Source organism: Podarcis erhardii, assembly GCF_964252035.2.
Source record: "Podarcis erhardii genome assembly, chromosome: 1".
NCBI classification, from domain to species: domain Eukaryota; kingdom Metazoa; phylum Chordata; class Lepidosauria; order Squamata; family Lacertidae; genus Podarcis; species Podarcis erhardii.
In genome coordinates this window covers 47,380,804-47,396,576 of record NC_138497.1, presented here as the reverse complement: position 1 = coordinate 47,396,576, position 15,773 = coordinate 47,380,804, and the positions used below count along the sequence as shown (strand labels likewise).

The following is a 15,773-nucleotide window of genomic DNA, read 5'->3' as shown; positions in this document are numbered from 1 at the left end:
CAAGGCTTATGAACTTCAAATAAATGCTTATATTTTGCAGCAGATCTAATCCTTCTTAAGCATGGTATAAGTCTGGAGCCAAACTATAAGTCACCAACTTTACACAATTATCTATTTTAAAAATGAGAAACTACTGCCTGAGAGAAGAGGATATTTGAAAATTATATTCCATTTTAAAAATAGAATGTAAGTGGATTAACTTACTGCTCAGGATAATAAACATTGGACTACAACAATAAAGTGGTAGTCTAATAGTCGTAACAGTTATTTTTCAGTTATTGTAAATGAGCAGTTGGCATTTGCCTGCTGTCTTTTTTAATATGAAAATACCAGCTGAAATTGTTTGCACTGTTAATTAAAGGTTGCTATGCAATTATATGACTCTTCTAAGCTCCCCCCGCCATAAACGTGAGTTTTATGTTTGCCTAGCAACTAAAGTCCAACATAGTCTGTTATCCCTTTTACCTTCTGCATGGTTCTAACTACTGATAGACTGTATTGGGGAATTTATTTCACCCCATTCTAGTTAAGACATAGTCTTTTGATAGCAAAATAATCACATAACAGTATTTTCTGCATAGGTCTAGTCATATATTTCAGTTTAGATGGAATAATGAAATAAATTTATAGTTACATTATGAATTCTTTTATGTTTCTTTTTATGTTCTACACACAATGCCCTAATGTTACCAGCATTATTTCAGTCTTATCTGAAAAGAAAACAAGCCAGGGATCCAGTGGATCATTAGTAATATTCCTCAAGCTTTATGACAACTGCTCACACAGCAATTAACTTCCCCTCACAGAGAAGGGTGGAAATGTAAAAATGTTATTTGCTGGATTAAGCCCCTTACTCATAAATCATGGACTTGTAAGCTATTCCTCTGTGGATGTTGCATACTGAGTAGTCACAGGCTTGTTGCTTGCCCAATCTGTCTTTTCCTAAACTTTGCTTTCAAGAAGATGACAACACAACATGACATTTCCAGTAACCTTTCAGAATTCATTTTTGACTATTGTTCTCAGTGGAAGTAGAAATCTTCTAACCAGCAGGAGTTTTCATTAATTGGCTATTCTAGTCTTAAAGGACCTCAATTAACCCAGTAGAAGACTGAAACTCTGTGTGTGAAGACATGTAGAGGAAAGAAAACAGTTGACAGGTAGCTGCATAAAGGGCTAATCCTTTGCCCTCCTGGAAGCATAGCAACATGACATTCTGATCTGTTCAGCCCTGCAGTGAGTTCCGCCAGTGCTCATCCAAACTGTTTTTCAGTGTGCTGGATCAACATGTATTTCCACTTTGGGTTCCACATTTCCCCTTCATCCTTGTATTGTTACTGGCCACCCCAATCTTTGCCAAGCGGTGCATGAGATTCCAAGGGGTCTTGGAACTCTGGGGGAAATGAGGCATGGTGGAGTCTGCAGTGTCTTTGAAATATGATTTATTTACACCAGAAGCTTTCAATGGAGAGAGATGTCACAGCATTCGCAACTCAAGAAGAGTCCATCCTTCAAAGCAGCCTAGCATTGAATTCCCAGACATCTCTGTGCCTCTCTCCCAGTCTGCCTTCAGTCAGCCCACCAAGATGGTGCTGGCCTTCACAGCAGCTCATCTCGTTCCCCTCCTTCTTTCCCAACCTCTAAATTTCAAAAGGGCACATTTTCATGCCTCCTATAACCTTGCCATCCCAACTCTGCTATTTACTCAGCGCTGTGCTGCTAGAGGCTCAATGACTGACCATCGTCCAGTAATTACACCTTGATGGCTCTTCTGCCCAGGAATTTCCTGGTTTTGCATGCATAAATCTAATGTCTAGCATCTTCCCTCCCAAATATTATCTAAATAAATTCTACAATTTATTAATTTCTAACATTCTCTAACTCTAGCAGTTGTGGATGGTCTTGCACCCCAAAACTCTGTTACCCTAGATCTAGAAACAGTATTAAGGTGGTATAGTCCACATCCATTTATTTCTAGCTCATCAAAACACAGTTACATACACACAGTAGTGGCTGGCATATATTGAACCTGGCAGGGCTGCTAAGAAACCAAGGGGGTATAGCCATGAGACCACAGGGTATGGTTAGTTGTTCTGGTTTGCTTCCCCCTGCCCCCCCCCCCGCATTTTTAAAAAGATGTATACATTATAGATACTGTGGACACTTTTACCCTCACCAGTATCCTGTAAAGTAAATCATAGTGCATTTTCCACACACAAAAATAAAATAAAAAAGAACAGCAGCAGAACCTTGAAGACAAATGAATTGTGGCATAAGATTTACTGGGCTACAGTCCACTTCATCAGCTCCATCATTCTTGGAAATCAATGAAAACATATGTAATACAGTGGTACCTCAGGTTACAGACGCTTCAGGTTACATACGCTTCAGGTTACAGACTCCGCTAACCCAGAAATAGTACCTCGGGTTAAGAACTTTGCTTCAGGATGAGAACAGAAATCGTGCTCCAGCGGTGCGGCGGCAGCGGGAGGCCCCATTAGCTAAAGTGGTGCTTCAGGTTAAGAACAGTTTCAGGTTAAGAACGCACCTCCAGAACGAATTAAATTCTTAACCCAACTGTAATACTGTTGTGAGTTGGGGGGGGGATTCTATTGTTAAAGTAGCCAGAATAGCTTATTGGTAGTAGCCCCAATTACTGGGTCGTGGTGAGAAAGACAAAGGCCAGACCAGTGTATAAGAGAACTGGGCTAGAAGGTGGCAGAAGTCTGAGAGTGAGAGCCATGCTTGATTACTACTTGAATCCAAGGCTGTGGCAAGACTTTCTGAGGTGTTAATGCTGTGAGCCCCTCCACTGTTGGCTCAGGTGTATATACATGGAAATAAACCGTATATCACAGTCTCCACTGCCCCTCATTCCAAGGAAACCGGACCCCGAGTAAGTGCTTGGAACCCCTGGAATCTTGGACAGCTCAAAGATTCAGGTGGCATGCAACAATACATTTGTCAGCCTTTAAAGCACTGTTCCCCCCCACCCCTGCTGTAAGCACAATTAACGGGCTACCTCTTTAGAGTAATATGCCCAATACTGCCTAATAAGCCTGTGACAGTGAGGAGGAATTTCAAATTAGGTCTCCAGATCTTCTGGTGCAGCTGCCTTAAAAAAAAGATGTAATTGCCTTAATGTCAGTACATTTTCCTTCTCTTTATTAGGAATTATGAGCTTCAGAAATAAATGACGTTAGTATGCACAGGCTGCACCTTTTTCACCAATATGGTCTCTGTTTTTTTTTAGTAGGATGATTCCACAACTGCCACTACTGGTCAAAAAAAATTAAAATAAATGCATCCCAGCATAAAGTTTTGCTGCTTCAGGATTAGTAAACACATTTTCAAAACACACAATGTAAGTCCTCCAAATATCCCCATTCATACAAGCAAATTGTCTTAGTAAAAAAAACCACCATTTGATTTTACAAACAAGACACTTGCAGTGTGTCCAGTGGGGGTCACTCATTCAGAAAGGCAGTGAGGAAAAAGAAGCAGGCAGGGAACAAACACTCTTGAGGCTGGCTGCATAGGTGTGGTCTTCTAAGGAAACAGTTCTGAGCTTCCTCAGAACACATGTCAAATTGGCTCCTGGGTCTACCTAGTAACAGACTTGGTAAGGTTAGAATCCATGGCTGGATTGTCAGCGCAAAATCAGGAGGGAGGGGGAAACTGCTCAACCAGAGCTAAGAGCCAGTAGCTATGATAAGATAATAAAAAAAAAAGATCACATAGTTTTTCTGCCTGGAGACAGATGGGTGGGACATCCTGGCTACAGCAATACTCTTGGATTGAGATTGGCTGAGTGGTGCAGAGAGCTGATAGGCCAGAGCATGGGAAACTGACAAAAATAGCCCCTCTCAGTTAAAATGGATTACAGAAGGATGTGTGGGATAAGAGTACAGCTTTGAGATCTTTTGCGGGAAGGGGGACAAAAAGAATTTTACTTGGTAGGGCTGAGCCCTGTTTTTTTAAAAACATATTTTTTATTAGATTTCTTGGTTTACAAAAGTATGTGCAATGTCTCTTTTTTTCAAGTTACATTTTCTACAGAACAGTTTCATTTGTTGAGACATTAGTGTTACATTAGGAAGAAAAGGGGGAAAGAGGTGGAGGGGAGCATGGTGAGTGGGGTTAGGGTTGCTTCTATTCTACTTAGTGTGTGTGTGTGTGTGTGGTTTTGTGTCAGCGTCACTCTTTACTATTTGCTTGTGTTTCTTTGGTTGTGAGAGAAGTTGGGGTTGGCCTAGGGTGTGGCTGTTTGTTTGTAATTGGCTGTGGTGAACTTTGTTTTCATGTGTGAGTGGGTGTTTTTGGATCAGGTTAGCCATATTGATCCGCTTTCACAGAATTACGATTCCAATTGATGCCCTCGGCAGTGTTGGATGGACGCTACGGCAAAGTACATTATGAAGATAGACTTTGTCTGTGTGGGCAACCCTGTGTGGAGGACCTGTGCCACTATTTATTGCTGTGCCCGTTATATATAGACCCAAGAGACCGATTCATAAAACCCCTGTTTCCGAATGGAACTCACTTGAATAGGGTGGAAAGGGTGAAATGGCTGCTGGGTGATACTGATGACTTTGTAACTTATAAAGTAGCACTCTATGCATTGGCAGCTAAGAAGATCAGGAGGAAAGAACTAGATAAAATAGCGGTCAACTGCAAAGAGGATTCAGATATATAATTTGGCACATTTTACTATAGAATCTTCTGCTATTCTGTTTTATGCAACAAACCATCTTAGTAGTTGTGACCATGGTTTATATTGTATGTGTGGTGCCTGATGATTTTTATGGTTATTGCTGTTTTTCCTTTTGTTATTTTTCTGAATGATGCCATGGTCTATGGCTAGCGCAATAAAAGTCTACGATGATGATTCGTATGCTGTTGATGGATTCTTGTCGTCTTGTTGGGCTGTGTATGTGATAAAGGGGAGCCATACTGGGGTGAAGGCATCTCCTCCTATTTGTCCCCATGTCATTTTCAGTTTATTGGCTAGTTTTTCTAATAAGGCTGTTTCCCATCCTATTTGAAACCATGGGCTGGGCCTTGGTTGTCTTACCATACCAGTGCCCACAAGTACGTCCTGCATTTGGGGGGGGGGTGTCCCTGTCTCTCCTATATGGAAATTATAACTCATGTAACAAACAGTGAGTGTAGTGACTAAGAGGCTGAGCAATGAACAAGGAATTTAGTAGTCTGAGTATCCCCTCTTGCATGAAAACTCAGCAGCTGCCCTTAGGCAAACCACTTTCTCTGCTCCTCAGCTTGTCATTTGCAATATGGAGATAATAATACTGACCTACCTTACTGGGCTATTGTAGTAATTACAATATAATTTATGTGGAGTACGCGCAACGAACACACACACACACACACTCTCTAAGTATTATTAGCAGTATTATCACTTGCATCAATTACATTATCCCCCAGCTGAAGTGCATCAGCTGTTAAGGTGGCTGGGGCTCCTTACAGGTGAGACGCCTGCGGCAATTATCCACCTCATTGCTCGCCCACCCACAAAGCTTGCCAAAGTGACATACGCTTAAAAGAAATGCAAATGAATGATTTATGGCTCTTGAACTTGGTGATGCGGTCTAGGTTCAAAGCTCTTCCTCCAAGAAGTAAGGAGCAGAAGGGACTAAAGATGGATTCAGGCTGTTAGCAGAGGTGCCAGAGCAACTCACAGAAACTACTGATCTTTGTTGCAAACATGCTTCCTTATAGGAATAATGCACTTGAGTTGGTCTACGGAGGGTATTCCCTTACCTGAGCTTTTGCCCATGGGTACACTGTCCCAACACTCACAATTACTTCTGTAACAGGAAACTCTGTCCAGTTATCATTTGCACCAGGCAAAAACACTCCTCTCCTCACAGGCCTTTGGCTAATTAGGCAATCTATAGCCTTTTAAAATGTGCTGGGGCAGGGAGTGTTATCATTTTGTTTGTTACTATGTCTTTTTATAATGCAAACCGCCCTGTGATCCTTGGACGAAGGGCAGTATAGAAAGTTAATAATAAATCCTGTTTGCATCAAGCTGCCGTTTGTACGATATTGTCCCTACATCCTCCCAGCATGGTGATCCTTGATTAAAGGACTATACAGTGGTACCTTGGGTTAAGAACTTAATTTGTTCTGGAGGTCCATTCTTAACCTGAAACTGTTCTTAACCTGAAGCACCACTTTAGCCACTGGGGCCTCCCACTGCCGATGCGCTGCTGGCACACAATTTCTGTTCTCATCCTGAAGCAGAGTTCTTAACCCGAGGTGCTATTTCTGGGTTAGCGGAGTCTGTAGCCTGAAGCATCTGTAACCTAAGGTACAAGAGTAAGCACCCCTTGTCACAAAATGGACTACAACTCTCATCATCCAGACTGGCTGGCTGGGGCAGATGGGATTTGGAGTCCACGCACAGGTACAGGGCCACAGGTGCCTCATCCCTGCAAAAAGAAAAAAGGGAAAAAAGTAATTGAGATACATAGGAATGTGGCAAGCAGATGCCCGAGGCTGGAAGACAGACAGACCATCGTCCGGGGTGGCTCACCGCTCCGAAGGAAGTTTCGAAAGGCGGAGCGGGCGCTCATCAGTCACTGCTGGGAACAGAAGCAGCTCAGCGGCCGGACTTTTCAGCGGGACAACCAGGAGCAAGTGTACGGAGGGATGCCCTGTCGCCATGGCAGCAGAGACGCTTCCCTGTGTTCTCGCAGGAGCACGCAACCTCGCGAGATGAGGGAGGGAGGCTTCGGGCGTCTGCAGCCGCTCTCTGAAAATATAACATACCTGTAGTTCATTCCTTCTAGTCTGATGAATCCAGTTCCGAGTGGAAACCCATGTTAGTCTTCAAAAAAATATTCTGCAGGCTTCGGAAACATCCCCCTTTGGGGGCCTGGGGAAGTGGGGTGCCTCTGCAAGGGTCACTTTCTGCACAGGTGTAAAATCAACAGGGGATGTAGCCTCGGGGGAGATCTGGGGCTGCAATCCCAACCGTCTCTGTTGGCATTGCAGCCTCACATCTCCCAGCTTCTGGATCTGCTTCAACTAAGGAGTGACTATGAAAATGCAGTCATAGCTGTCAACTCCCCCCCCCCCCTTTTAAAGGGAAATTCACTTATTCCGAATAGGATTCCTCGCAAGAAAAGGGAAAAGTTGACAGCTATGAATGCAGTTTTGCCCATCACACTACAACCCTCAATGTTTGTTCCAGCGTTGGCAGCTAAAACTCTGCGGTTGCACGGATCAAAAGACCCGTTTCAGCGGCCCATGCGAGGTGGGTGGCTGTGTCTCCGGGAAACACAGCTGCAATCCTAACACCTCTTACTCCTGAGTAACTCTCATTGGATTCAACAGGACTTGTTGCGGAATAGATGTGGTTAGGATCGCAGCCGGGTGTGTGTCTTCCGTATTTCGACCCCAACTTTGGGGCAAAGCGGCAAAATAATTGAAAACAAAAAAATGGCCGAAACTCAAATCATTGTTTCGTTTTATTTGAAAAAATAAAAAAGACATTCCTCTGGGAGGTATTCGCTTGGCGGCCTTTTTCTGGCAGGAACTTCTGTCGTCTCACGGCTGAAAGCTTCCCCAGCTTCAGCCCGTCACCAGTGCTTTGCATCGGGGCCAACAACAACTGAAACGCGGGGAAAATACGACGCGGGCTCCGAGCTGCCAACCCAGGGCCGAAAGGAGCGACGTCTGTAATGCCTGCGCTTCTGGGTGCTTTGCTGCATTCCCAACGCAGCCCGGGAAACACGCCGTTGCCGAGCTGGTGGTGGTGGAGGAGGGGGGTCCCTCCAGCCGCTCGCCTGCTTCGCTTGGGGGCGAGCTAGAGAACGCGCTGAGCCGCCGGGGCGCCGCTCTTCGCCTCGGCGGCTCCTCGGGAGAGGCAGAGCCAGCTAAACGCGCGCAGGGGGGGGGGGAGGGGGGTTGTCTGCGGCCTGGCCGCGAGCGCCGCAAGGGCCGCTGGTCCATGGGCAGCCGAGCGGCGGGTGCGCGCGCGCGCGCGCGACCCCGGGGCCCGGACGTAAGATGGCGGCGGCGTTGGCGGGGGGTGGGGGGAGGAGGAGAAGGCGGAGGAGGGGGTGGCGGCTCCTGTGGCTGTCGCGAGGCTCGGGCTGTGGAAGCGGCGGGCAGTTGTGGCCGGGCTCGCAGGGCGGATAGAGCGAGCGGGGGCTCGGGCCTGGCGGGACCCGGGCCAGGGCGCCATGGGCTCCCAGGTGCTGCAGATTCTGCGCCAGGGGGTGTGGGCGGCTCTGAGCGGCGGCTGGTACCAGGACCCGCACCAGGGCGCCGGGGTCAACGCGCTGCACCTCTACCTGTGGCTCTTCCTGCTCGGCTTCCCCTTCACGCTGTACATGGTGAGTGAGGGGCCCGGCCTAACTCTCCTCGGTCCCTGCCTCTTCCCTTCAAGGGGGGGGGGGGCTCTCCCTTCCCAGCCGGACTGCGCCGGCTAGCTGCCGCCCGACCCCCTCAGCCGCTCTCTCCCCTTCACCCCGCGTTTCCACTTTATTTCCGAGGCTTTTCCTCCCAGGCGGAGGTTGGTTCTGTTCCACAGGTACCGCTGCCAGTCCGTTCAGATGAAGCGCTTGCATCTGGCGCGCCTGGAAATGTGAAATCGGCCGAACGGGGAGGCTGCTTCTCCTGCCACTTAAAAACGTAAACAGAAAATGAGTAATGGAAATGTGACATCTGGCCCGTCGGGTGTAATGGCTCTTTGGTGGTTTCTTCCCCTTTTTTGGTTTTGGTTTTAATATACTGTAAGGGTTGATCGGCTGGTTTGGGGCCGCTTCATACGCAACAGAATTTATGCACAAAAACTGCTTTGTGTAAGTGTGGAGGTGATGCTCCGTCTCTTGTGTAAATAGTCGTGGGTGGCAGTTCTACACGTGGGATCCTCTTGCTGTGTGTCTTGTGCCCTCTGAATCCTCTACTGGCTGCAGCTTCTCAACATGTGTACACTGCCCTGCACGCAGCAGCAGAGAAAGGCCTGTGCATAAATCACACCATTGCACATCTTTGCTGTGATTGTTATCGTTGTGGTCCCTAAAAGTACAGAAACAGCTGGAAGGGAAATGTTGCTGCTAATGTTGCAAAATATATCTGTGAGGTCGGGTAGAAGATGTTCTCTCTTGCACAGAGAATACCACAGCTGGAGTTCTGATAAATACCCGAAGGTTCAGGCCCTGGCTACTCTTTTTATCTTTGGTTGTGCTGATGTCTGTTGCTAAGTTTAACTTGTATAAATGTGAGTTAAAAGGCTGAAGTATAGAATGCATTTATGTATGCCTTTGGTGGAATGTTGTCCTGGTAATAACAAGTATAGGAACACTTGTCTTTCTTCTAATGTGGAGGGTCAGCACTTAACTATTGGGATAGGACAAAGATTGCACACAATTCTGAAAAACTACGGCACTTTCTGCTAGTATGGTTTAAATTTGGAGCCATAACTTTTCAGATGTTTTTGGATTGCAACTCTTAGCCACTGGTCAGGGATGATGGGAATCATACTTGAGCAATATCTGGAGGGCCACAGTTTCCCTTCCCCATGTATACTGTGAGTTAATACATGGGATTAATTATGTGGGATAGCAGTGAATCAAATTCTCTTGCCATTTGATATTATATACATATTAAAATACTATTAACTTGGGTCCAGTCATATTAGCTTGTAGGCTATCTGTACAATGTCTGTCAAATCCATGGATGTGCAATAAATTTGACAAGTGCAGAGTTTGAGACTCTGCTGCTCAGTCCTGGCCCAGCTCCTTTGTCCCTTTATTCTACCTTAAGGCACCTGCCTCCATGATGTATGTTTCTAGTATGCAGGATGTTTCTGAGAATCTTTTTTTCTAAATGCTTGCCTGCTGACATAATGACACTAACATTCTGGTGCCACTTTTGGCAATATAGCTTTCAGGATCCAAAATAATTAACTGAGTGTTGTGGAGTAGAATGGGGAAATGGGCACCTCTAGCTAGGGCATTCATATAGTGATATTATTTCACCCCCACTTCCATCGATGACTTTATTTTGCCTACTATGCATGAGAATAATTTTTTGTCAGTGTGGTGTTGCTGTGGCAACCAGACACTGATCACATTTCATTCCTGGTAAATTCAAGTAAACATACAAGGCAAAAGCTGACTTGTAAAAGATGTATGTGTGGTTCATCAAATGAGACTCCAGGGAGAACCCTGCATGAGCTTGCAGCTATAGGAGTGAAGAGCTCAGTGCAAGTGTCTACTTGTTTCATTAGCAATTACTGCAGTTTGACAGGAGAGTAAACTCCTTGCAATTAAAAAAGTATTGGGAAAGACTCCATGGCTATGGTTACATTTCTGAACTTCAGTCTTGGCTTATTTCTTGTTATCACGCGTGTGGGGGAGGCTTTGTCACATGATTGAAAGCAATATATTATTGGCAAGGAAATGGGAGACAGTGACAGCTCATGGCTTTCTATCCGAAGCTGTAATGTGTAATAGATGAGCAATCATAGTTTGCTTATGACTAAACATTTTCTAGCAAAAGCCATTTCTGAAAGTTGCCTTATCAGGCAAGTTGTCTTTCTGAAGGATAGCCAAGTGTAACTGGGATCCAGTACTCTTTTGTTTCTCTGGTAATACTACAGACCATTAGAAATCAAACTGGCATATTTGGAATATGTTTTGGGTTGATTTGTACATAATTTGATACATGTATTTGCCTCAGTATGTGCCCACTTGCAGTTAACTTGTGCCTGTTGTGTGTCTACATCTAAAAACTTTGTAGTAGCATAGTCGATGTGGGAAGGCTAGATGAGTGATACATACATGCTGAAGCAATTGCACAACTGTTTTGTCAACCTTTGTACTTAACTACTCAAGACACAGGCTCACTGTGTGGTTGTGAGGGTTTACTGGTGTTGGGTGATCCTTAAGGAACTTTTGTGTGGCCTCCACACTCTTCTTAGCACCTCCCAGACTTAATGCTTCTTTAAAATGTGTTCTTTCTAGTTCTAGTGGAGAGAAGCATGAACCTCTAGAGTGGCATTTTGAAAGGCCCAATTAAGGGGGAAAGGAAGAACTCCTCCAAATGTGCTGTGTTTCTAAATTCAACAGTTTCAGTGTGGTCATGGTTTAAGGGATGATATCATGAGCACGAGCATTTTGCAGTGACAGTGTTTCGATTTCTTTTTTAGCCTTATATGTAGCAAGAAGACATGTATCGGCTGTTGCTGGCTCATTGCCCACTTTGTAAATGCAAATTGTTCTTGGTGCCTCAGTAGGAAATGCAAAAGATGTTGTCTACCCTTCTCTTAAAACCTATTGTACATCATTGGAGAATGCTAACCCAAGCTACTGTGACCGTAGGAAGCTGCCCTACACCATTAGATCATTGCTCTGTCTAGCTCAGTGGCTCTCCAGGGTTTCATATAGGGTCTCTCCCAGCAAAGCATGTGTTCTACCCCTGAGCTTCAGTACACTGCCCCGAACTGGAGTCTGCATGGGTAGGATATAGTTTGTAAAGGCCTGCTTTGCCAGGAGAAAAATATACAAGGTGATGGAATCGAGTTGACATTTCAGAGCTGTTGCTGGAGCAATGACTGTTTTAGAATCCTCTTTCTTCAGATGCATAAGAATAATTATTGTTAGTCTCTTGTGCTTACAAATAAGGAAAAAACAGGAAAATGATAATCTATTAGATTCTTTGGGGGGAAATAATTGTTGAATAGCTTTGGATGGTAACAGGAAATATATAGATATAGATCAAATTAGTTGTAAGTTAAATGGTTTGAATCATTATTGTCTGTTTTAACTTTTTCATATTTTGCCATGTGTGTAGTCTAGACATATTTTAAATAGATAGAACCACTGTGGTCATCTTATTCCTTACTTTTTGAAGTGCTGTTTACTGTAGGCATTCTGGAGCTGTGCCCTTGAAGCAGTTGCACAATACAGAAATATTTACAGCACATTTTTGAGGTAACTGGAGTCGTTTAGGATGTGGTTTGTGACTGTATACAGGATTGGTTAGCTTCAAAATTACAGTTTCTCATTTTTCAAGCACATTTCAGGGTAAATCCCCCTGCCCCAGTTGGCACAGTGGCATAGACCAATAGCAAGGGTTGGTGTGGGTTACAGCCCAAGCTCTGCCTTATTTGTAATAGACCCTTCCCACTATGAGTGGCAGTTTTAGCCATGCCTGTCTTTTGCCGTAAAGCCCTACTGTGTTGCTTATTGAGGGGCAGAATGAATGGGGCTAACTGCTATACATGGGTGTGGCTATGTTGGCTGTTGCATAAGCAATATCCAGATGTGTGCCAGGAAGTGTTTCACCATTGTTGGTGTTTCAATTTGAGTCCTAAGCTTACGTATTTTTTCTTTCAAAAAGGGAGTTCTAGGCGGCAACCCTTTAACTAGAAGGAACAGTAGTAGGAACAATTTAGAGAATTCAGTACGCTCACCTGAAGTTTAACTCACTTTGATTTGATTTAATATTTGCATTCCACTTTTCCAACAACAAATTTTGTGCTCAAAGTGGCTCACAGTAATCACAATAGCATGAGGAAAAACAGACTTCCATAATTGGGTGTAGATTCTATTAATAATATGAAAAGCCTGAAAAACTGTACAAAGGTGACTATAGATTTTTATACTTAATTGAAGAGCTTTGTCTGCATTATTAATTGACTGTGTGTCAGTGATGAATAGAATCTTACCTGTGTCCTAGTAGCAGTTCCTATTATGCAAATATGTGGGAACCAGTGTACTGCTGTCAGCAGTTGTATAGCTGCATTGTACAGGTTACTTTGCTTCAAAGAATGACAAACGTTCCTGTAGAGTCATAATGTCACACATGGAGATGTATTGGTACAGAAATTCTTAATTAATCTCTAACTTGGCTGTCTTCGTTGCCATGTGCGGGCTGAGCAATTCTCAGCTTGTGTCCTCCCTTGTCCCCCCCCCCACCTGCTCATTTGCTACTGTTGGCCTTCCATATGAAGCAAAATGTGTGTGTGTGTGTGTGTATACTGAGCCAGTTTTGTTTTGTTGGTTTGGTGTTTGCTTAGGGCTTTTTATGTGCCTTTATATAAGTGCACAAAATGCTGCATTAGTTCTGTACATTTCTATAAGTCTAAAAAAGTTTTTGAAAGGACTATATTTGGAAGTGGCAGACAAGCAGAACTCTTGTCAACAGAGTGGTAAAAGGAAATTGCATCATGAAAGCCTGGAGGTACATTGTCGGTGTAGAGATAGATCTTTGCTATGCTAACATAAGGTTTGCTTTGAGTTCTGCCACCCAAAGAAATGCTCAGACCCTTAATGGGCATGTTAAAGCTTCTCCAAACTGTCTTATAAAAAGCCTAACAAATAACTCTGATATTTAGCACACACAAATGTGTTATGTTTAGAAATGCTGGTTGTGTTTTCCCTCCCCCATTGTCCATTTCACATCAGCTGTTGACTTGTTCCCAGGCTACACAGACATAATGATGTAAACACACACACAGAATTCAGTTTACAGTACTTTAAATTTGGATGCAGACAGAGGAAGGGAGTTGGCAAGGCATGAGAGGAAATTGTGGTGTAAAACTGGGAAAGAATAAAAATGTGTAGGGAAAGTAGAGGATCTCTATTAATGCAGAACTTAATTTGCAGGTTTAAATGGCTGAAGTGGCAAACCGAAAATAAGAGTCTTTTGGGGACAGCCATCTTTTCTCCTCAAGAATGTCCCTGGGAATGATGCTACGTTATGACGTGGGGTCATTCCCAAGGGCATTCTGTTCCAGGAACGTGGCTGGAGCAGCTGCACCACTGCTTGAAGCAACAGCAAGGCTTTTATTAAAGTGAGAAGAGAGATCTCTTGGTGTATTTAAGGCAGACTTCCCCAATCAGGTGTTTTGGACCCCAGCCAGCATGGTCAGTGATCAGGGCTGATGGGAGTTGTAGTCTGGAGGACACCAGGTTGGGGAAGGCTGATTTCAGGGTAGCATCATAGGATTAAAAATTTACCCTAAATTGCCAATTGTTCATTCCAGTTTTGAAAGAGATTTTCAGTCCAGAACTAGTAAAAAAAAGGGGGGGAAAGCTTAATGTTTGTTTTTGGTGTATAATTCAAATTGATAGGTGTTTCTGGTAGAAAAGTGTGGTACAAATAAAATAACAGTGAAAGTACAGTACAAATGTATCTTGCATAGGGTTATGATCTGGGAATGGTTTGTATATGCAAAAATGCTTATACTTGAACCATCCCTGTGTGAACATCGTTACCTTTCTGGAGCCAGTGCTGTGATTGGGCCTTGCCCCCCCCCCCGCCCCCAAGCAAAGGAGACATCTCACAAGAACACCCCAGAGTGCAGTAAGCAAGGCAAAACCTAGAGCAAAAAGAGCTTTGAAACTCTCTGCATTCCATGCATTTAATATGTGTGATTCCAAACAACTGGCCTTCAACCATGTAAGGTTGAAATCACATTAAATGTGTTTAAGAGGTGATTGTAGTAATAATAGTGTGCCATTGTTTCCTGGAAAGCCCTATATGCAGCTTGGTACCCAGGCATTTAAAGAACCATCTTTTCTCATGTGAAACCTGCAGTTCATCAGGGACTGCTTTAAAGGTTCCCTTCCCCTCTTTGGAGGTTTGATGGGTGGTGACCAAGGAGAACGCCTGGTGTGGCTATGGAATAACTTCCCAGAGATGCTTGCAGGGCACTTGCTTTGTTTGCTTTGAAATTATTTGAATAAAGCTTTTTATCTGAGCATCGATACTGATTTTATTTTATATATAATAAATTGGTAATTGGTAAATCTTTAAGGTGCCATGTTTGCAGCAAAATACTAATACAGTGATCCCTTTGGAAATTGATTTTATTGTTGCTTCTGATGTTGGATTGCTGTTTGTGTTCTTCATATAATGTTTTTTCTTTCTTGTGCTTTCTTGAGTTTTATTGATAATTTGGAATTAAACGTGGCTAAGGAATAACTAATAACAAATATTGTGACAGAGGGAGAGTCTTTTAAATCTTTCCACACCAGCACATAATTTTATAAACCTGTAACACATTTTCCCTAGCTCATATTTCTTAAAACTAAATGCCCATAAATATTTCATCTGTAGTGTCCCATAGATTGGCAACCTGAGTTGTGCACATTATTCCCAGTGTGGTGCTGCCATACATTTATGTCACTGTGTGATGATAGTGGCACCTTTATTTCCAGTTGTGTTTCTAGTACTGTATGACGTTTGCCTTTTTACCTCCTCAGCATATTTAGCTGATATCTTTAGTGAACTGTTCACTCTTGTCCCAAAGATCTTACTTGAGTAGCCATAACCAATTCAGGCTCCAGCAACTTTTCCTTTCTCTCCCCTTTCAACTAACTCCCTCATCTTTGAAAGATTTCTTTTTCTTCAAAGAAGAAACTATGTAACTATGTTGAATGTCCAGTTTTCTTTTCACATATATGTTGAATTTGATACTGTCATGGGCCACTATTGATCTTTATAAAACCCATCTCTAATCAGGTGCTGATGAGTATTAAACTGGGTCAACACCCCTCTTGTCAGGTCTATGACAAATGCTTTTTCTTGAAGGTAAACTCTAAGGGGTCTCTGATATACAGTGCTCCAAAAATAATTTTAAAATCAGAGATCAAACATTCAGTTCTTAGACTCTGGGCTGAATAAATATTTTGGATTCCTAAGCATCCTGGCAGCGACATACATGGGCTTTAAAAAAAATCCATGGCAACTTCGGTTTGACAACTTCAGTTTTGTTTATGAGCACTCTG

At 43.6% G+C, this 15,773-nt stretch overlaps 1 protein-coding gene across 1 annotated transcript in view; it reads left to right on the top strand.

The window, feature by feature from the left end:
• Nucleotides 1-8,095: 8,095 nt before the first annotated feature.
• PCNX1 (pecanex 1) overlaps nucleotides 8,096-15,773 on the top strand; it is an 82,893-nt gene continuing 75,215 nt past the window's right edge. The window contains exon 1 of the mRNA XM_081839062.1: nucleotides 8,096-8,366. Coding sequence (XP_081695188.1) covers nucleotides 8,214-8,366 — 153 coding nt within the window. The 5' untranslated portion in view covers nucleotides 8,096-8,213. The remainder of the gene's footprint in view (nucleotides 8,367-15,773) is intronic.